A 23,425-nucleotide genomic window follows, 5' to 3' on the forward strand; every position below is an offset into this window, starting at 1 on the left:
GCCTCTTCTGGTAGCTTAGAAGTGCTGGGTGGTGGCCGCACCGCAGTGTGGCCAAACAGCAGCAACCACCCCTGGCCATCAGCTCTACGCAGGTGGAAAGGGAGTTGGGAGATAGGGTTGATGAAAGAGTATTAGGATGGTTTGGACATATGGAAAGAATGAGTGAAAAAAGACTAGTAAAAGAGGTATGGAAGGCAGATGTGGAGGGAGTGAACATGAGGGGACATCCTAGGATGAGGTGGATGGATGGAGTGAAGGGGGAAGAGGGGAATGTCTGTTGAGGAAGGATGGGAGAGAACAGAAGACAGGGGTGAATGGAGAATGGTTGTATATGGATGATGTTGTGATGCATGAGGTGGAATGGGTGGGGGGATGGGGGGTGAGGTAGTATGTGTGAGCAAAATTTGACGCAGCCTGAAGGGATTTCTCCCCGTCTTCTCCTTTTATGCATGGGGGGATGGAGAGGGGGGGTCGCCAATTTAATGAAGCAGCCTTGCTGTGGATGTGCTGTGTCTTGCGACACTGCTTCTGACCCAGGGCAGTGGACAAGGTGCAGGGATGACCCGTCATCCAGGAGGTGCTAAGATAAGAGGGAGGGTGGAGGGGTGTGGAGTGTATTCAGGGATGGAATGGGTTGGAATGATTTTATGCCTTTTCCTTTTTGGCTACCTCCCTTGTAAGGGGGAAAAAGCCTTGGTATATGTATGTAAAAGCATATTAAGTTTGTGGTACACGATCTTCCACTTTTAAAGCCAAATTGTTTAGGGTCTAATATTTTATTCTCTTCCAAGTGTTTGATCCATTTGTTTCTGATAACATTTTTCTTTTGCTAATGTGCTTGTAAAGGATACCAGTCTGAAGTTTGTAGGATCTTCTTTGTTTCCCCCATATATATTGGTACTATGTTTGCATCTTTCCAATCTTGTGGTACTTTTCCTTCTTTGAGTATTTAATGAAGCAGCCTTGCTGTGGGTGTGCTGTGTCTTGTGACACTGCTTCTGACCCTGGGCAGTGGGTAAGATACAGGGATGACCTGTCATCCAGGAGATGCCAAGAGAATGGGGAGGTGAGTGGAGTATGTTAGGCAGTATAGGTGGGAGTAGTTTTTATGCCTTTGTTTTTTGGCTACCTCCCTTGTAAGGGGGAAAAAGACTTTGGTATATGCATTTACCTAGTTGTATTATATGGGAAAGGGAGCTATGCTAATAGTGACCAGTCTGTATCTCTCAGAATGTAGTTTTGTTCTTTAGATTCTTGTATGGGGGGGGGTGACGATTTAATGAAGCAGCCTTGCTGTGGATGTGCTGTGTCTTGTGACACTGCTTCTGACCCTGGGTTGTGGGCAATACACAGGGATGACCTGTCATCCAGGAGGTGCCAAGAGAAGAGGGAGGGAAGAGGGTGGAGGTGAGTGGAGTATGTTAAAGAGTATGGGTGGGAGTAGTTTTTATGCCTTTGTTTTTTGGCTACCTCCCTTGTAAGGGGGAAAATGACTTTGGTATATGCATTTACCTAGTTGTATCATATGGGAAAGGGAGCTATGCTCATAGTGACCCATCTGTATCTCTCAGCATCTAGTTTGTTCTTAAATTCTTGTATGGTTTTTGCACATACTATTGTTTTGTCCAATTTGTTCTAGACATCCACCACTATGTGGAGAACTTTTTTTCAGATCTCTTCTATAACAATTGTTTTCAAGTTTCTTTTTATGTCCTCTTGTTTTTCTTTTATCCCACTTTAATAAGTCTTCCATGTCAAGTACTTCCACACCTTTCATGATTCTGTAAATAGCCAGTAGATCTCCTCTTTCTCTTCTTTCTTCCAGGGTTGGTAGTTCCAGTTTAGACAATCTTTGTATGTCAATCTGGAAGTGTTGGTGCCATCTCTGTTGTTGCTCTTTGGATTCTTTCTAATTTCTTTATATTCTTTTTTGTTCTGGGTGTCCATATTGTCACAGCATACTCCAATATTGGTCTTAACAGTGTGACTAATATTTGTTTACCATTACTTCATCCAAGTAATTAGAAGCCACCTTTATTGATTTCAGTAAATTGTAGGTTTCTCTATTTTGTTTATATGCTTGTCTGGTGACGTCTTTGTTAATAATTACTCCTAGGTCCTTTTCAGAACTAACTTTTTTTACTTCCTATATACCAATTTTATATTGTCCTGATATTCTTTTTTTTTTTTTTTTTTTTTTTTTTTTTACTTTTCCCAACTCCATTATACTACATTTCTTGATGTTGAAGTTCACTTCCAACTTTTGGCTCCATTCCCAGACTATGTCCAGGTCTCTCTGTAGTGAGTCACAGTCCTTTTTCTGTACTTTCTGAGATTGCTGAAGGAGTGCCTAGTAATTCTCCCTGGCGTGCACAAGTCGTTGTTGTCAAAGATGCACTCAAAAAGTGGTGACTGGCCATTGACTACTAAGAGACTATCAATAAATTCACATTGCTCAATAGCTACCCCCTACCTCGTATCGATGATACAGTGAATAAAATTGCTCGGTACAGAATTTTCAGCACTATTGACTTACAAAGTGCTCAACATCAAGTTCCCATTTGGGAAGAAGATAAACCTTACACAGCATTTGAGGCTGGTGGTAACCTGTACCAGTTTACTCAAATTTCTTTTGGGGTCACCAATGGAGTAGCCTGCTTTCAGCGAATCATGGATTCATTTATTCAAGAGGAACAACTCACTGGAACTTATGCATACTTGGATGATGTGACCATTTGTGGCATGACACAGGAGGAGCATGATGCTAACCTCATTAAGTTCCTGGAGGCTGCCAAGAAGAAAAACATAAGTTACAATATGGAAAAAGTGTACATTTTCAACAAAATGACTTGGCATTCTTGGTTATGTGGTAGAAGGTGGTGAAAAACATCCAGACCCTGAACGACTTTGACCCCTACAGGAATTGGCAGTGCCTTAAGACAAGAAGTCACTCCATCAAACCTTGGGCCTTTTTGCATACTACTCACACTGGACATATGACTATTCGAGCAAAATCCACCCCTGAGCACCACCACTGTATTCCCTGTGACCAAAGAAGCAGAAGCGGCCTTTAACACTAAAGCAGGCCATTGGAAATTCAGTAGTTCAAGCAATCAATGAGTCGCGGCCGTTTGAAGTAGAAACTGGTGCTTCAGATGTTGCCATTGCAGCAGTTCTCTCCCAGGATGGGCGTCCAGTAGCCTTCTTTTCAAGAACACTGCAAGGACCTGGGAAGTGCTATGCTTCTATAAAAAAAGAAACCCAGGCCATCATTGAAGCAGTTCGCCATTGGAGGCATTACCTTATGGGCAGGCATTTCACTATAAGGCCTGACCAGCGATTGGTGAGGTTTATGTTTGACAAGCAGCATAAGAGTAAGATAAAGAATGATAAGATATTACTTTGGTGAATGGGACTATCTTGCTATGACTTTGAGATTATGTATTGACCTGGTCCAGAAAATATTTCCCTTGATATATTCTCTAGGTCCCACTGTGGGGCATCATGTGATGGACAGGAATCTCTAGTAAATCTCCACAAGGCTTTGTGTCATCCTGGGGTCACCTACTTGTACCATTTTGTTAAGTCTAAGAATATGCCCTACTCAGTGGAAGATGTGCGACGGGTGACCAGATCATGTAAAGTATGTGCAGAAGTTAAACCAAACTTTCATCAGCCAGAAAAGACTCATCTCATAAAAGCTACTCAGCCTTTTGAGTGATTGAATATAGATTTCAAAGGACCTTTGCCCAGTACTGACAGAAATCAATATTTCCTTAACATTGTAGATGAATACTCTAGATTTCCTTTTGTGTTCCTTTGTGCAAATATGACTACTTTGACCGTAATTAACTGTCTTTCTCAGTTGTTTTCTATTTTAGGTATGCCTGCCTACATTCACTCAGACGGGGGATCATTTTTCCTGAGCAAAGAACTGCAAGAGTTTTTGATTAGTAAAGGAATTTCCTGCAGCAGAACCACAAGCTACAACCGCCAAAGAAATGGCCCAGTGGAGCGGTTTAATGGTACAATATGGAAAGCAATTACAATGGCTCTCAAGTCCCATGGTGTACCTACTCAATGTTGGCAATCTGTTCTACCTGATGTTCTTCATTCCATTTGTTAGTTATTATGCATGACTACGAATGCTACCCCACATGAGAGGCTGCTGAACTACTCATATCGCTCCTCTACTGGAGCTTCAGTGCCCTCTTGGTTATGTCATCCTGGACCAGTTCTCCTGAAGTGTTATGTTCGGATGAGCAAGACACACCCTCTTGTTGGAGAAGTGGAGCTCCTTCAGGCAAAATCTGCATTATGCCCACATTTGCGACCAAAGAGGTTAAGAGACTATAGTATCCACTGATCACTTAGCCCCAGAAGAGACCCCTGTTCATGAAGGATCCCAAGATACCCCTGTGGATGCTGCAGATAATGTCCCTGCCTCTCCAAGGGAGAAAATTGATGCTACTCCTACTGAAACAGGTGACACAGCTTCACATGCTACTTCAAGACCTCCAGGCCCTGCCCAACCTCGTGAGGAGGCTCCTGTACAACGAAGGTCTGGTCGTATACGTCGCCCACCTAACCGCCTGGATCTGTAATGACTGTACTAGATTTTTTTTTGCTAGAGGGAGAATGTTATGGTAGTACTGCATTGTAGTCATTGATCTGGCACCACTGTGTACTGTAATGACTGATCTGGCAACACTGTGGGAAACATTTAAATGGCAGCCATGTTGTTTTCCAGCTGTCAGTATTCAGCCAGCGTTCTCCTTGTAAAGGTATGTATTAACAATTCTGTATGTTTGTAGCATCAGTATTATATTGTTATGAGTTATATGTATATGGGTTATATATGTATATGTGCATAATATACTGTTGTGTTTGTTTATATTATGTCAGGTTTGTGTGTTTATATTTATGTTTTGTGTTTGATATTACTATATGGTTTCTTCTCTCTCTGTTTTCAGAGAATGGTATAGATTTTATGTTGAATAAAGCCTTGCAATAATGTCTGTGTATTTTTCACAACAATGGGCCATCCCTGCATCTCACCCACTGCCCTGGATCAGAGGCAGTGTCGCAAGACACAGCACATCCACAGCAAGGCTGCTTAATTAAATGGGTGACTCATCCTCTCTGTTCCCTCGTGTCAATTTATTTTTCACACATACTCCCTCACCCTTCAACCCCCACCCACTCCCCCTCAGGCATCACAGCATCATCCATATACAACCATTCTCCATTCACCCCTATCTTCTGTTTTCTCCTGTACTTCCTCAACAGACATTCCCCTCTTTCCAAATGCCCCTTTTACCCCATCCATATAAATTTCATCCTTAGTTGCCCCTCATGTTCACTCCTTCCACCTCTCCATTCCACACCTCCTTTACTAATCTTTCCTCACTCTTTCCATGTGTCCAAACCATCCCAATACTCTTTCATTAACCCAATCTCCCAACTCTCCACAACCCGTTCTCCTCCTCACTTGTTCCTCACTCTATCCAGCCTAGTTACCCGTATCATACTTCTCAGGCACCTCATTTTAAACACACAGTGGATAAAAAGAAATACATTGTAGTTTATGGTATCAAAGAAAAACAATGTACACAAATACCAATGAGAAAAAAAAGGAGAATGAAATTGCGAAGGAAATACTGAGGGTCAAGGACGAGGGTCAAGAATTGGAGAAGGAAATTGACAATGTGCATAGGATGGGTACATACTCTAAAAAAAAAAAAAAAACTATAGGCCAATGAAAATCAAAAGTGGCAAAACTTCCAAACAGTGAAAATTTCAAAGTGTGGAGATAAAAAAGGAAATGAACAATGAAGAAATAGAAAAAGATAGGGCACTAAGAAAGGAACCTAAGGAAAAAAATGAGAGAAGATCGGAGACTGAAAAGAAAAAAAAAAAAAAAAGGGGGGGGGGAGTACTGGATCCGAGACTAAAAAAATGGTACATCAGAAAAATGGAGACAAACCAAACAAGAGAAAAGAAAAAATTAAAAGTGGCATACACAAACAGAGACAGTATGATTTCTGGAATAAATGCATTATCTTTCAATATACACCTTTTCCTGTTTTTGTTTTGAAATGTATTTATCTATTCCTTCATTATAGATTTCTTTTCATATTGTCCATTTCTCTTCCATCTTTGTTTCTTCAAAGAAGTTTTCCCAATTCACTTTTTGAACAAATTTTCAGTTTCTCAAAATCAGTTTTGTTGTACATTAGTCTTCCTTTTCTGCATTTCTCATTTCTTCCCAGATATAATTCTCTTTTTGTTTGAACTCTATTAGTATGTGGTCACTCTTCCCAATTGGTGTCTTGTTTTCCATTTTATCCATGATTTCAAGTCTAGACTTGACTGTTCATTATTTCTATATTTGTTTTTTTTTTACCCATTGAGTCACTGTGTATTCAATGGTCATGTCCAGTACTACATTTCCCCAAAGGTACTCTCCACCTTTCATTGTCATCTCCCAACATATTTCTTTAGAGTTAAAGTCACCCATAATTACTAAATTTCCTCCTTTCAGTATTCCATTTAATGCATGCTTTGTGTCTTCCAACATTCTGGAATGGTCACTCTGTCCAAGAATGTTTTTGGGGGCACATACAGTACATCACTACAAATTTTCTACTTTACATGTCACTGTTTTCAACTTTTATCACAATCAATTCCACATTATTATTTCCTTCTATGATTGTCACATTTAAGCCTTAGTGAAAAACATGACTCCTCCACCCTGTTTCTCCTCTCTATCTTTTATCCAATGATTATATAAACCTTGTCCCACAGTATTTGGTGGTTGTGGATCTTTTAATTTCGTCTCCACAATTCCCATTATATGTATGTGCGAGGGGATAAGGAGGGAGGGTTACCATGTAGATGAATCAGTAATTTTGGCTGTTGGGCCCTACTGTGGAGACCTTTTGTGATCTGAATGTGTACATATTTGTGTATGGATATTGTGAAATTAACCAATTTACCTACATGTAGTATACAGGAAAAGAGCAATGCTCATTGGGTCCTGTCTCCTATTCTAATTTTCTAACATACCTAGACTCAAATTATGTAGTTCCAACTTAATCTATATCAATGATTTCCATTGATCATATTCAGATTTGAACTCACTGAGCTTGGGCTATATCACTTTCTGAGCTATTTCACATATTTGTGCATCTATATGTAAAATGTATTTCTTCATCCTTTTGACATGTCTCTAATTTACTCCCATGACCTCTTAAGGGTGCGTCGCCAGCAATCATTCGAAAAATTCTGGTACATGAGCAAATTTTAGGTAAACAATTTTAAAAGAATCTATGATGGTGGCAACACTCATACTTATACAGCTGTATTTTGTTTCTATTTTTTTCATACTGCATAAGGAGGGCGGGAGGTAATAGAAGGAAGGGTAGTGAGTGGTGGGATAAGGAAGCAAAGAAGGGTGTAGAAGAGATGAAGCAGGCATTCACAGATTGGCTACAAATTAGGACGAGAGAATCATATGAGAGGTACAAAGTAAAGAGAAGGGAAGTTAAGCATAAGATAAAGGAAGCAAAGAGGAGAGCAGATGTGAAATGGGGTAAGAGTATGACAGAAAATTTTGAAAGTAATAAAAAGATGTTTTGGAAGGAAATTAAAAGAGGAAGAGGAGCCGAATCAAGAAGAGAAGAAAAGGTAAAAGGTGCAGATGGAGAGCTGATAATGGAAAAGAAGGCAGTGAGAGGAAGGTGGGCAGAGTATTTTAGGGAGTTGCTAAATGAGAGTGATGAGTGAGGAAAATGGAGGAGAACTAGGGAAGGATGAAGTGAAAGCAGCTATTAAGATGATGAGAGCAAGTAAGGCACCTGGGTTGGATGGATGCCATGCAGAATGTCTGAAGAAAGGAGGTACAGTTATGGTGTACTGGCTGGTGAGGTTATTTAATGTTTAAGAGAGGGTAGAGTGCTGGAGGACTGGAGGAGTGCCTGTATAGTTCTGCTTTACAAAGGAAAGGGGGACAAGTGTGAGTGTAGTAGTTACAGAGAGATCAGCTTGTTGAGTGTAGTTGGGAAGGGTTATGGGAGGGTCCTGATTGAGTGGATTAGGAAAGGAACAGAGGGAGTAATTGGTGAGGAACAGTGTGGTTTTTGGACAGGTAGGGAATGTGTAGATCAGATTTTTGTGGTAAGACAGATATGTGAGAAAGCTATAGGAAAAGGTAAGGATGTTTTTTGGGCTTTTATGGATTTTGAATAGGCTTACAACAGGGTAGACCAGAAGGCACTGTGGGAGGTACTGCAGATATATGGGATAGGAGGAAAGCTGTTAAGATCAATAAAGAGTTTTTACAAGGGTAGTAGAGCTTGCGTTAGGATTAGAAATGGAGAGAGTGAATGGTTTGAGGTAAAGGTGGGACTTTGTCAGTGGTCTGTTATGTCGCCCTGGCTGTTCAATCTTTACATGAATGGGGTGGTGCAAGAGGTGAATGCAAGGGTAGTGGGTCAGGGGTTGGAGATGATTAAAGAAAATAGAGAAAAGTGGGAGGTGAGCCAGTTGTTGTTTGCTGATGACACTGCGCTTGTAGCAGGATCAGAGGAGGGATTGAGGAAGTTAGTGACAGAGTTTGAGAAGGTGTGTGAAAGAAGGAAGCTGAAGATAAATGTCGGCAAAAGTAAGTTGATGAGATGTACAAGGGGAGAGAGTGACAGTAGGCTGGAAGTGAGCATTAAGGGTGAGAAACTGAAGGAAGTGGATAGTTTTAGATACTTGGGTGCAAATGTGAAAGGAAAGGGAGTGGGGGTGGAGGTACAATGTAGATTGAGAGAAGTGAGTAAATGCCTTGGTGGATTAAAAAGTGTAATGAGAAATAGACATTTGGGAATGGATGCTAAGAGGAAGTTATATGAAGGAGTGATTGTGCCAACAGCAGTGTACGGGGCAGAAACATGGAACATGAGAGAGGAAGAGAGAAGGAGTTTCAATGTGTTTGAGATGAATTGTCTGAGAAGTATGATAGGGGTTACTAGGCTAGATAGTGTGAGAAATGAGGAGGTGAGGAGGAGAACAGGGGTGAAAAGGGAACTGGGAGATAGGGTTGATGAAAGAGTATTGGGATGGTTTGGACACATGGAAAGAATGAGTGAAGAAAGATTAGTAAAAGAAGTGTGGAAGGCGGAGGTGGAAGGAGTGAATATGAGGGGGCGTCCTAGGATGAGATGGATGGATGGGGTGAAAGGGGCATTACAAAAGAGAGGAATGTCTGTTGAGGAAGGATGGGAGAGGGGTGAATGGAGAGGGGATGATATGGATGATGGATGATGCTGTGATGTATGAGGGGGAGTGGGTGGGGGATGGGGGGTGACGAAGTATTTATGAGAAAAAAAATTGATGCAGCCCAAAGGGGACGGAGAGGGGGGGGTCACTGAATTTATGAAGCGGCCTTGCTGTGCACGTGCTGTGTCTTGCGACACTGCTTCTGACCCAGAGCAGTGGATAGGATGCAGGGATGACCCGTCATCCAGGAGGTGCCAAGATAAGAGGGAGGGAGGAGGGTGGAGGGGAGTGGAACATATAGGAAATAGAATGGGTGGGAGTGGTTTCTATGCCATGTAATGGCGAAAAAGCCTTTGGTATATGTATGTATGAAATAGATAAAATATTGGCAGCCTCTGGCAACCCCTTTGCATAAAAAACATTATGTATATTGAAATAGTGTCACAATTCTATAGCGCCATTTTGTTTTTTGCAACAGAACTGTGTTTATGGAGATATTTGGCAATTCCTCCCACCAGCATACCCCACAAAGACAGTGGACAGGGCACCAGTACTCTTGAAAAAGTTAAAGGTGACGTCGCTCCTGGTGCTCTCACTGTATGCAACAATTTTGACTCCTGGCCCTGTATTATTGCTATGATCATGGAAAAATTAACAAGAAACAAAAGAGTGAAGTGGCAGAATATAGAGAGGGCCCGTGAATGCCTGAAATAGAAACAAGAAGGAAAAAGAAAGAGGAGAAAAGCAGCACAGCTGCACCCAGCACTCCGCAAGCATTTACTAGCCACACCCACCTTACACCTCCTCCACCCATGCCACACCACTCAGCCTCACCTCACACCTCATCAGCAAAGAAGAGGAAATTGGAGATTTGCTATACATTGCAACCATCAAACAAATAGTTGCAAAAAATTGTCACAAAAATTTAAATCCCCCACCCTATAAAGTTTGTTTTTATTCTTTCTGTTGTAATATCTTTGGTTGTTCTTTATGGAGTTTTGTCATTTTGTTTTATTTGAAAAAAAAAAAAAAAATCATGCTCTTTATTTTCTACAGTAAAAAATTAAAAACTTGAATGTTGCAGCATTTTTTAATTATTCAGAGAAACAAATTAATAAAAAAAAAATCAGAGTTATTAGTTTGAAAAAATGTATTCAATAAGATTTGTTCCCCAGACTCTAAGCTCTCATTTCATACCAAGCTGAATGATGAGGAAGGATTTTCCATTATAATTAGAGCTTCACTAGAGCTCACTATATCTTCATTAAATATTCACTATGCCTTATATATACATGGGAGGAACACAATACCATGAGGAATTAAACACTAATGTAAGGGGTATTTATACCTATATTCATTAAACACGTATTTGAAGAAAAAAAATTCACCTACTCTATAAAGCGATGCGACACTCCCTATCTTTCCCATCTTTAATCAGGCAATCTCTTCTGTCAATGCAATTTATCCCCATTAGTGACCTGAATACTGTAATCATTTCACCTCTTTCTCCTCAATCTTTCAAAGTTGGCAGATCCAGTACTTTTAGTTTTTCCTCATATAGTTTATCTACAAGGTTGGGGACCAGTTTTGTTGCTGCCCTTTGTATCCTCTCAATCTTGCTTATATCGTTCATTCTGTGTGGGGCCCATACTACTGACACACATTCCAGTCTTGGATGTATCAGGATTTTTGTGTTTTTTCATTTCTTCTTCCATATAGTGGAACATCACTTTGATCTTCTGTAGTACTCCATATGTTTCTCCCACAATCCTGCTGATGTTTGTGTCAGGTGACAGGCTGGTACAGGTGGTACATTATATATATTTCAGTAGTGTGCTGCTAGTGTATATATATTTCTCATTGGGTCCCATCTCCTATTCTCTAATTTTCTAATATACCTACACTCAAATTCATGTATGGTTCCAGCTTTATATCTTAATGGTAGGAGTGCATAGAAGTAGTTGTTAAAGTGAGAAGAGAGGAAAAAAAGAACCATGAAAAGAATACATACATATACCAAGGCTTTTTCCCCCTTACAAAGGAGGTAGCCAAAAAGGAAAAGGCATAAAATCATTCCCACCCATTCCATCCCTGAATACACTCCACACCCCTCCACCCTCCCTCTCATCTAAGCACCTCCTGGATGACGGGTCATCCCTGCACCTTGTCCACTGCCCTGGGTCAGAAGCAGTGTCGCAAGACACAGCACATCCACAGCAAGGCCGCTTCATTAAATTGGCGACCCCCCCTCTCCGTCCCCCCATGTATAAAGGAGAAGATGGGGAGAAATCCCTTCGGGCTGCATCAGAATTTGCTCACACATACTACCTCACCGCCCATCCCCCCCGCCCATTCCACCTCATGCATCACATCATCATCCATATACAACCATTCTCCATTCATCCCTGTCTTCTGTCCTCTCCCGTCCCTCCTCAACAGACATTCCCCTCTTTGCATTTATCTATAATATCCTTTTCATTCAGAAAAAGAATGAAAAGGATATTATAGATAAATGCAAAGAGCAACCCAAGCTATTCTATCGATATGCGAATGGTAAACTTAAAAACAAACAGGAAATGGTGAAATTACGCCAAGGGAATATAGAATACACTGAAGAATTACAAATGGCCAAAGTCATGAATAATCACTTCAAATCTGTTTTCACTAGAGAGAAAGCACAATATTGGGACGAAGAAAATGAAAGGCAATCTCCCCCATGAGTGAGATAACAATAACACAAAAAGAAATAATGGAACATCTATCAAACCTTGATGTCAGGAAATCACATGGCCCAGATAGAATTGCAAATTGGATTCTAAAAGAATACAAAGAAGAACTAATGGACAAAATACATAACATAATAAGTTGCTCACTTAAAGAAGAAAAAATACCAAAAGACTGGAAAAATGCTAACATTGTACCAATATATAAAGGAGGAAACAAGTAAGAACCAACTAACTATAGGCCAGTTTCACTAACAAGCACTACGGCCAAAATTTGTGAGAAAATCATCAAGAATAGATGGGTAAAACACCTGAAAGATAACAATATAATAAACCCTAGACAATTTGGGTTCAGACAAAGATCATGACCACAAACTTAATATGTTTCTACTCAAGATTAGTAGACATTGTGCAAGAAAGGAATGGATGGGCTGATTGTGCCTTCCTGGACTTACAAAAACCTTATGACAAAGTACCACACGAAAAAATTATTAAAAAAACTGGAACATATAGGAGGGATACAAAGGAACCTACTAAAATGGATGGAGGACTTCCTGATTGGTAGAAAGATGAGAGTAGTACTCAGAGAAAAATATTCAGGTTGGAAAGAGGTAATCAGTGGAGTATTGCAAGGATCTGTATTGGCTCCAATAATGTTTGCTATTTATGTGAATGACATGGATGATGATGTGAAATGTTACACGAGCTTCTTTGCAGACAACGCCAAACTGTTAAGGAAAGTAAAAACTGAAAAGGATTGTAAATCACTGCAGGAAGACCTGAATAAGGTATGGAACTGTAGTCAGAAATGGGAAGTGGACTTCAATATTAACAAGTGTAGCATAATGGAGTTTGGAAAAAGCAAAAATAGAATATCAGGACAATATAAAATTGGAACCAAGGAGGTAAAGAAGGTGAGATCTGAAAAAGATTTGGGTGCAATTATCTCAAACGACTTGTCCTATGATAAACAGATAAACAAAATTGTTGGAGAATCCTACAACTTGTTAAGATCAATTAAAGTGGCATTTACATATTTGGACGAAGAAATTATTAAAAAAAAAATATTGGTCACACTGATAAGGCCTAGACTATAATATGCAGAGACATTGTGGTCACCCAGTACCAAAAAAAAAAATATAAATAAAATAGAAAGAATCCAGAGAGCAGCAACAAAAATGGCACCTGTACTTGCAAACTTGTCATATGAGGAGAGATTGGCTACACTGGAGTTACCGATTCTGGAGCAAAGAAGAGAGAGAGAGGTGACCTAATGACCATCTACAGATTCATGAAGGGCACAGAAATACTCGATAGAGAGGACTTGTTAAACTGGTGTCAGGGGGAAAAGCTATCCCGCTAATATTTTGGATGTACTTAGGAATTGATTCATCATCCAGCTCTAATATCTTTAAATTACTATTGTAATCATTAACATTAATTATAATGAAATCCATAAAAAGGACTGTATTCGTCAACAAACACATGTAAAATGTTACTATGTCAAATTATATTCCTACTCACTATTGGAAAAAAGGAATCAAAAATGTTTTCGATGTATTGCTCAAGCTCACGTGGTCTGAGAGATTGAAAAGATGCCACGTAGACTGCAAGACGGCCGAACAAAGATATTAATGTCTTCTTCAAATTGCCCCTTTTAAAAGGTAAGAGTTAAAGTCAGAACCAGTTATTAACATTTAATTAAAGAGCCCACGTCCGATATAGAGAAAGGAAATGAGACGTAAAAGGGGAATGCAAGTTACACGGATGCTGGCAATAACCCCATGCCTTGTGTTGTTGCTACATGTTTGGATAACCCTTTATGTTCTCATAACTATGTTATACTCTGTTTTATTTAAAGTAAAAATGTGCCAACACCTAATTCTCGTTTATAGTCTTTTTTTTTATGCATGAGGGTGTCATGAAATGGCTGCTGTATAGGGGGTTAGCCTACACCTAACCTACTATAGCCTAACCTAAAATAATTTGTAAACCTTGAGTAGGGTAATTTAAAGATTTCTGAAGAGGCCTATCCTATGTTATATTACAGGAAGAGGCATATTAACCTCATGTTAACTCGCTTTAGTCATAAGGATTTCTTCTGCCTCATGAATCTTTCAGATACCCTACTCCATTTTCACATTGATGTGGTATTTTTTTCTGAATAAATTGTACATTTACAGGGAACTAGTCTGGTCTCAGAACTAGTCTTGGGAAGCTTTTGGATGATGTTGGAAGAATAAACTAACCAAAGAGGGTCGAGTTTCCTTTCAACCACGAATGGAAAGCTGGAGTAGGACCCACATACCCACAGGTCCCATGTTCTACCAGACGACTAACCGGCAGTACAGTATAACTCCTCATCCTTCGGTTTGTGTCATTGGAAGTCAAGGAGTAGCGGAATAATGATCGCTTCATCCAGAAGATGGGTGGCAATCTGTAGCATCTGAATTATTGTTGATCTATATACAACAATTTTTTTTTTTTTTCTGTCACGGTTCGCCGTGACACTGGGACAGGAGAAGCACAAGAGGACATGGAAAGAAAATAAAAAAAACATAGCTACAGAAGAGATCTGAAGAAAAACAGTTTTCCACATAGATTGGTGGACACTTGGAACAAACTGGACACTGAAATAGTGTGCGCAAAAACCATTGATGAGTTTAAGAGCAAACTAGACACTGTGAGATACAAAGGCGGGACACCACGAGCGTAGCTCCCCTTCCCGCAAAATATAACTAGGTAAATAGAAGTAAGAATGCATAGAGGGAGACTGCAAGTGGTTTAAAGGATGATGCAGCCCCCCAAAAATCTCATATTCCATAAAGCTTTTATCAAGCGGATGAGGAGGAGGGGGTTGACATATAAAGTAATGGTAGAGTAAATCAGGTCTGGTTGTTGGGCTCTGCTGCAAAACCATTTTATCTTGCAGCTTTGCCTTACAACTTGAGTTTAGTTCATTTTGTACATTAAAATCAATAATGTACAAGTTTTCTAGCTGCTTTATAGAGTATTTCTTCTTTCTACTTAACAATGCAAGCACAACATATGTCAAAGACCCAATGGCCTTTTTCCTGTCTCCAGTTTTCTTTTTCCACTGTGTCAAATGGTACGTGAAAAAGAACCTCCACTTACTTTAGAGATGGGAATCAGGGTGTTGAGGTTGAAGGAGAGGATGGCACGGGTCAGGAGCACCACAAACACTACGTATGCAGAATTCTCAAAGTCCGTCAACTGAACCTCACATGGACGAAACTCCACACGCCAACCAATATTACTATTTGGTGGTGGTGGTTTGAAGCGCATGGTCTGCCAGTTTGTGCTCTGGATGTTCTGCAAGATAAGGCATGCAGTTAGAATATAGAGATTTTGGTTAATCTTGGGTTGGAATCACCACAAAAAAAACTACTGCCCATGTAGAGTATGAGGTGTATATACAATTAAGGCTTGAGCTACTAAGGGTTGCATTCCTAATCAAGTTGCATGGGGAGATGGAGGAAGGTGGGAGATGGGGTAAGGTGGGAGATGGGGGAAGGGGGAGACTGGGGGAAGGGGATACAAGGGGAGGGGGATGTAGGGACATGGGGCAGGGGGTGATTAGGGGAGGGGGAGCAAGGTAATGAGATTGAAGAGAAAGATACAGGGAAGTGAAAGGTGGGGAGAGATACAAAGGGGAGATATCGTGGAGAGAGATGAGGTGAAGAGATATATGGAGGAAAGAGATATAGAGGAGAGAGATACGGAGGAGAGAGATATGAAGGGGAGAGATGTGGAAAGAGATGTGTAAGAGAGAGATATGGAGGAGAGATATACAGGGAAGAGAGATATGGGGGGGGGAGAGATATAGGGGAGAGATATGGGGAAGAGAGGGGGAGATATATGGGGGAGAGATATGGGAAAGAGAGGGGGAGAGATATGGGAGAGAGAGGGGGAAAGGAGGGGAGAGAGAGGCGGTGAATCAGACAGTAAATCATGGCCTCAAACTGTCAGGAAATAGATTTAATTTGGAAGTGGGTAGAAACAACTTCTCCAACCATGTAGTTAATGAATGGAATAAACTTCCTGCAGAGGCAGTACAATGTAGTTCAGTTTGAAGCTTTAAGATTTGTTTAGATAAACACCTAAGCAAGATGCTGCAATGCCTGCCATTTATTTTATATTCCTTGTGAGATCGAAACCTTTATTAGTACTACGTTTCGCTTGTTACAGCTTTTTCAAGTACAGACATGACACACACTCTGAGCACATATAAGCCAACAGGGAAGGAACTGGGAGAGGTTATCATGGAGGGGTGGGTGGTAGGTGGAGGGGGAGGAGGGGGACGGGTGGGACTTGGTGGAGACAAAGGAGGACATTTCGGACAGTTTGTTGAAGTGGACTAAGGGGGACATTTCATACATTTATTTAATGCGGGTAACAGATGGATTATAGGAGGGGCGATGTTAAACATGCCTCTGTTCTGCTCAATGGTTTTGAAGCTTTGAATGGCGGCCGCTTCGAGGCATTTTCTCCTCATCCTATCTGGTTCACTAAACAGAAGTTCTGCGTTATCCCAATCCATCAGGTGGTCGTTGGTGTTCCGGTGGATAACACAGGCGTTGGTGGTGATGTTGTTCCGGGAATCGTAGCGATGCTCCCGGATCCGGGTCTTCAGGTCACGGGAAGTCTCGCCGATGTATACTTTATCACATCCAGCACAGGGTATGCGGTAGACACCAGCGTTTTTTCCCCACATCTCGTCCTGGCTGTCATTCCTTCTTGAAAGCTCTTTGATAGTTCTGCTGGACTGGCCTGGACTGGCCCAGCTGGACTGGCCCAGCTGGACTGGCCCAGCTTTCAAGAAGGAATGACAGCCAGGACGAGATGTGGGGAAAAAACGCTGGTGTCTACCGCATACCCTGTGCTGGATGTGATAAAGTATACATCGGCGAGACTTCCCGTGACCTGAAGACCCGGATCCGGGAGCATCGCTACGATTCCCGGAACAACATCACCACCAACGCCTGTGTTATCCACCGGAACACCAACGACCACCTGATGGATTGGGATAACGCAGAACTTCTGTTTAGTGAACCAGATAGGATGAGGAGAAAATGCCTCGAAGCGGCCGCCATTCAAAGCTTCAAAACCATTGAGCAGAACAGAGGCATGTTTAACATCGCCCCTCCTATAATCCATCTGTTACCCGCATTAAATAAATGTATGAAATGTCCCCCTTAGTCCACTTCAACAAACTGTCCGAAATGTCCTCCTTTGTCTCCACCAAGTCCCACCCGTCCCCCTCCTCCCCCTCCACCTTCCACCCACCCCTCCCTGATAACCTCTCCCAGTTCCTTCCCTGTTGGCTTATATGTGCTCAGAGTGTGTGTCATGTCTGTACTTGAAAAAGCTGTAACAAGCGAAACGTAGTACTAATAAAGGTTTCGATCTCACAAGGTGTTTATTCTCACAGTCTTGTCGGCTTTTGCCATTGTGATTCATATTTTATATTACTTATTTGTTTTTTATTATTTGTCTGTTTATCATTTCCTTTTCATTTATTATTATTTATGTAAATTTATTATTATCTAATATTTTCCTGTTTGTTTATTATTTAACTAGGCCTATGCATTTATTTTGTTTATTATTATTTATCCTGTTATTTTTTCTTTTTCTTTTAGGAATTTCCCCTGTGGGGCTACAAGGAGAAGGATGCCTAGTCCCAATATGACGAGGGAGTCATATGAGAGGTACAAAGAAAAGAAAAGAGAAGTAAAGCAAAAGGTAAAGGTTGCAAAGAGGAGAGCAGATGTGAAATGGGGTAAGAGTATGACAGAAAATTTTGAAAGTAATAAAAAGATGTTTTGGAAAGAAATTAAGGAGAGGAAGAGGAGGCAAATCAAGTAGAGAAGAAAAGGTAAAAGGTGCAGATGGAGAGATGATAATGGAAGAGAAGGCAGTAAGGGGAAGATGGACAGAATATTTTAGGGAGTTGCTAAATGTGAAGGAGGATAGGGAGGGAAAGATTGCTGCAGTGGGAAGTGCGAAGAAAATGAGAGTGATGAATGAGGAGAATGGAGGAGAAATAAGGAAGGATGAGGTGAAGGCAGCAGTTGAGATGATGAAAGCAGGTAAGGCACCTGGTCTGGATGGATGCCATGCAGAATGTCTGAAAAAGGGAGGTACAGTGATGGTGGACTGCCTGGTGAGGTTATTTAATGTTTGTTGGAGAGAGGGTAGAGTGCCGGAGGACTGGAGGAGTGCCTGTATAGTTCCTCTTTACAAGGGAAAAGGGGACAAGTGTGAATGTAGTAGTTTCAGAGGGACTAGCTTGTTGAGTGTAGTTGGGAAGGCTTATGGGAGGATCTTGATTGAGAGGATTAGGAGAGGAACAGAAGGAGTAATTGGTGAGGAACAGTGTGGATTTAGGATGGGTAGAGGTTGTGTAGATCAGATCTTTGTGGTAAGACATATGTGAGAAAGCTATAGGAAAGGGGAAGGATGTTTTTGGGGCTTTTATGGATCTGGAAAAGGCTTATGATAGGGTAGACAGGAAGGAACTGTGGGAGGTACTGCAGATATACGGGATAGGAGGAAAGCTTCTGGGAGTTGTCAAGGGTTTTTATGAGAGTAGTAGAGCACGTGTCAGGATTGGAAATGGAGAGAGTGAGTGGTTCGAGGTAAAGGTGGGACTTCGTCAAGGATGCGTTATGTCGCCCTGGATGTTCAACTTATACAAGGATGGGGTGGTGCGAGAGGTAAATGCAAGGGTAGTGGGCAAGGGATTGGAGATGGTTAAAGAAAATGGAGAAAAGTGGGAGGTGAGCCAGCTGTTGTTTGCGGACGACACTGCGCTTGTGGCAGGATCTGAGGAGGGATTGAGGAAGTTGGTGACAGAGTTTGGGAGAGTATGTGATAGAAGAAAACTAAAGATAAATGTGGGTAAATGTAAGGTGATGAGATGTACAAGGGGTGAAAGTGGCAGTAGACTGGAAGTGAGCATTAAGGGAGAGCGACTGGAGGAAGTGGATAGTTTTAGATACTTGGGTGCAAATGTGGCAGGGAAAGGTGGAGTGAAAGTGGAGGTAGAATGTAGATTGAGAGAGGCGAGTAAATGCCTTGGTGGATTAAAGAGTGTAATGAGGAATAGACATTTGGGAATGGATACTAAGAGGAGACTGTATGAAGGAGTGATTGTGCCAACAGCACTGTATGGGGCAGAAACATGGAACATAAGAGAAGAAGAGAGAAGGAGTTTGAATGTGTTTGAGATGAGTCGTCTGAGAAGTATGATGGGGGTTACTAGGCTACATAGAGTGAGAAATGAGGAGGTGAGGAGGAGAACAGGGGTGGAAAAGGAGTTGGGAGATAGGGTTGATGAAAGAATATTAGGATGGTTTGGACACATGGAAAGAATGAGTGAAGAAAGACTATAAAAGAGGTGTGGAAGGCAGATGTGGAGGGAGTGAACATGAGGGGACGTCCTAGGATGTTGTGGATGGATGGGGTGAAGGGGGCTTTGGGGAAGAGGGGAATGTCTGTTGAGGAAGGACAGGAGAGGACAGAAGACAGGGGTGAATGGAGAATGGTTGTATATGGATGATGTTGTGATTGCATGAGGTGGAATGGGCGGGTGGATGGGGGGTGAGGTAGTATGTGTGAGCAAAATTTGACGCAGCCCGGAGGGATTTCTCCCCGTCCTCTCATTTTATGCAATGGGGGGACGAAGAGGGGGGTCGCCAATTTAATGAAGCGGCCTTGCTGTGGATGTGCTGTGTCTTGCGACACTGCCTCTGACCCAGGGCAGTGGACAAGGTGCAGGGATGACCCGTCATTCAGGAGGTGCTAAGATAAGAGGGAGGGTGGAGGGGTGTGGAGTGTATTCAGGGATGGAATAGGTGGGAGTGGTTTTGTGCCTTTTTCTTTTTGGCTGCCCCCCTTGTAAGGGGGAAGAAGCCTTGGTATATGTATGTATCCTGTTATAATTTTTTATCTGTTTATTTATATATATTCCCCATCTAGGGTATTGGCTGCATGTTATTGTGGTAAAGTAGCATGCAGTTGATACTTTAGGGTCTATAAGGAGTGCCCCTATGAACCAGAGCCACACACCATTTTGTCTGTGATAGAGGAGGACTCTGTTCATAGAGAAATGATAACATTTTTATTATACTGCTACTGTCCCTCTGTTATGCTGTCCCCTAACCCCTTGTTACTGTCCTGTACCACTTCTCTGAATATTCATTTCCTTTTTTTTTTTCTCCTACCCTGTGGTGGGGGATAGAATGCAGCCACCAAGTATTCCCACTTGAATCATACGAGGCAAGAAAAATGGGATGGGGATTAGGATTAGGCATCCTTCTCCCTGTAGCCCCACAGGGGACATTTCTAAAAAAAAAAAGTAAAGGTATAAGAGGGTCTAGGAGTTTTCCAACCAGTACCCTAAGGTTTGGGTCTTTTAATGTGCGAGGATGTAGTACAGATGAGAGTAAATGGGAAGAGATAGATGGTATGTTTGTGAGAAGAAAGATTGATGTGTTGGCATTGAGTGAAACAAAGTTGAGAGGGAGGGGCAAGTGCGAGTTTGGACTGTAGTTGGGAGGTTCTCAGGAGTGAAGAGAGGATGAGGGAGAGAAGGGGTGACTATACCAGTAAGAGAAGAGATAGGTAAACATGTAGTGGAGTGGAAGGAGGTTTCTTCAAGATTAATGTGGATGAAGGTGAAACTGGGAAAGGAGATGTGGGTTTTTGTAAGTGCATATGGGCCTGGTAGTGAGAAGAGTGTAGAAGAAAGGGAGGCATTTTGGATAGATTTAAATGAGTAGGGGAATTAGGGAGAAATATCAATGTAGTAGTATTGGGAGACCTTAATGCTAGGGTAGGAAATTAACCAATAGACAGAGTGGTTGGGAAGTGTGGAGTTCCAGGAAAGAATCATAGTGGAGAGTTGATGGTGGAGATGTGTCTAGAGAGTTGATGATAGCAAATACAGTGTTTCAGAAGAAAGTCAAGCATAAATACACATGGGAGAGGGTGGTGGATAGATGGGTGGTAGATAGAGTGTTAATGGACTATGTAGTGGTAGATAGGAGTATAATAGGAAGAGTTAAGGATGTACATGTTCTAAGGATAGAGAGTGGGGGATATCAGATAATTTTTTGGTAGAATGCAAGTCGAGAGTGGAGGATAGATGGAGAAAGAGGAAAAGGATAAAAGGTAGGGAGGTGTTAGAGTGAACTGGAGTACAAAAGGAGTACAAGAAGAAGCAGAGAGAGAAGTAGGAGGGAGTGAAGGATATAGTAGAACTAGGAATGGAGGGGGAATGAGAATGGTTCAAGGAGGGCATCATAAGGAGTGCAAAGATGGTGTGTGGACATGGGGTAGGGGGACATGGGAGGAAATAGAAGGAAGGGTAGTGAGTGGTGGGATGAGGAAACAAAGAAGGTTGTAGAAGAGAAGCGAGCTTTCACAGATTGGTTACAAAATAAGACAAGGGAATCATATCAGAGGTACAAAGAAAAGAAAAATAAAGCATTAGATAAAGGAGGCAAAGAGGAGAGCAGATGTGAAATTGGGTAAGAGTATGACAAAAGTTTGAAAGTAATAAAAAGATGTTTTGGAAAGAAATTAAGAGAGAAAGAGGAGGCAAATCAAATAGGGAAGAAAAGGTAAAAGGTGCAGATGGAGAAATGATAATGGAAGAGAAGGCACTGAAAGGAAGGTAGGCAGAGTATTTTAGGGAGTTGCTAAATGTGAGTTTTTATGAGAGTAGTAGAGCTTGCTTTAGGATTAGAAATGGAGAGATTGAATGGTTTGAGGTAAAGGTGGGACTTCGTTAGAGGTGTGTTATGTCGCCCTGGCTGTTCAATCTTTACATGGATGGGGTGGTGCGAGAGGTGAATGCGAGGGTAGTGGGTCAGGGGTTGGAGATGATTAAAGAAAATAGAGAAAAGTGGGAGGTGAGCCAGCTGTTGTTTGCTGTTGACACTGCGCTTGTAGCAGGATCAGAGGAAGGATTGAGGAAGTTAGTGACAGAGTTTGAGAAGGTGTGTGAAAGAAGGAAGCTGAAGATAAATGTCAGCAAAAGTAAGGTGATGGATGTACAAGGGAAGAGAGTGACAGTAGGCTGGAAGGGTGAGAAACTGGAGGAAGTGGATAGTTTTAGATACTTGGGTGAGAATGTGACAGGAAAAGGAGGAGTGGGGGTGGAGGTAGAATGTAGATTGAGAGAAGCGAGTAAATGCCTTGGTGGATTAAAAAGTGTAATGAGATATAGACATCTGGGAATGGATGCTAAGAGGAGGTTGTATGATGGAGTGATTGTGCCAACAGCAATGTACGGGGCAGAAACATGGAACATGAGAGAGGAAGAGAGAAGGTGTTTGAATGTGTCTGAGATGAAATGTCTGAGAAGTATGATAGGGGTTACTAGGCTAGATAGAGTGAGAAATGAGGAGGTGAGGAGAACAGGGGTGGAAAGGGAACTGGGAGATAGGGTTGATGAAAGAGTATTAGGATGGTTTGGACACATGGAAAGAATGAGTGAAGAAAGATTAGTAAAAGAAGTGTGGAAGGCAGAGGTGGAAGGAGTGAATATGAGGGGGCGTCCTAGGATGAGATGGATGGATGGGGTGAAAGGGGCATTACAAAAGAGAGGAATGTCTGTAGAGGAAGGACGGGAGAGGATATTAGATAGGGGTGAATGGAGAAGGGTTGTGTATAGATGAGGCTGTGATGCATGAGGGGGAGTGGGTGAGGGATGGGGGGGTGAGGAAGTACGTATGAGAAAAAATTTGATGCAGCCCAAAGGGATTTCTCCCTGTCTTCTCCTTTTCTACATGAGGGGACGGAGAGGTGGGGTCACCGAATTTATGAAGTGGCCTTGCTGTGGATGTGCTGTGTCTTGCGACACTGCTTCTGACCCAGGGCAGTGGACAGGATGCAGGGATGACCTGTCATCCAGAAGGTGCCAAGATAGGAGGGAGGGAGGAGGGTGGAGGGGAGTGGAATATATGGGGAATGAAATGGGTGGGAGTGATTTCTATGCCTTTTTCTTTTTGGCTACCCCCCGTGTAAGGGGGAAAAGCCTTTGGTATATGTATGTATGCTAAATGTGAAGGAGGATAGGGAGGGAAAGATAGTTGCAGTGGAAATTGCTAAGAAAATGATCACAATGAATGAGGAAAATGGAGGAGAAATAAGGAAGGATGAAGTGAAGGCAGTTGTTAAGATGATGAGAGCAGGTAAGGCACCTGAGTTGGATGGATGTCATGCAGAATGTCTGAAAAAAGGAGGTACAGTGATAGTGGACTGGCTGATGAGGTTATTTAATGTTTGTTGGAGAGACGGTAGAGTGCTGGAGGACTGGAGGAGTGCCTGTATAGTTCCACTTTACAAGGGAAAAGGGGACAAGTGTGAGTTTAGTAGTTTCAGAGGGATTAGCTTGTTAAGTATTG

General features: G+C 41.8%; 1 protein-coding gene across 3 annotated transcripts in view; it reads right to left on the reverse strand.

Annotated features, from left to right (window-relative positions):
* Positions 1-23,425, reverse strand: part of Gclc (glutamate--cysteine ligase) — a 340,638-nt gene that overhangs the window by 122,233 nt on the left and 194,980 nt on the right. For all 3 annotated transcript variants that reach the window (XM_076184299.1, XM_076184298.1, XM_076184300.1), the window contains exon 7: positions 15,126-15,323. In XM_076184299.1, the coding sequence (XP_076040414.1) occupies positions 15,126-15,323 (198 nt within the window). The remainder of the gene's footprint in view (positions 1-15,125; positions 15,324-23,425) is intronic.

Source organism: Oratosquilla oratoria, chromosome 4 (assembly GCF_046742065.1).
Source record: "Oratosquilla oratoria isolate Oo_2021 chromosome 4, ASM4674206v1, whole genome shotgun sequence".
NCBI lineage: Eukaryota > Metazoa > Arthropoda > Malacostraca > Stomatopoda > Squillidae > Oratosquilla > Oratosquilla oratoria.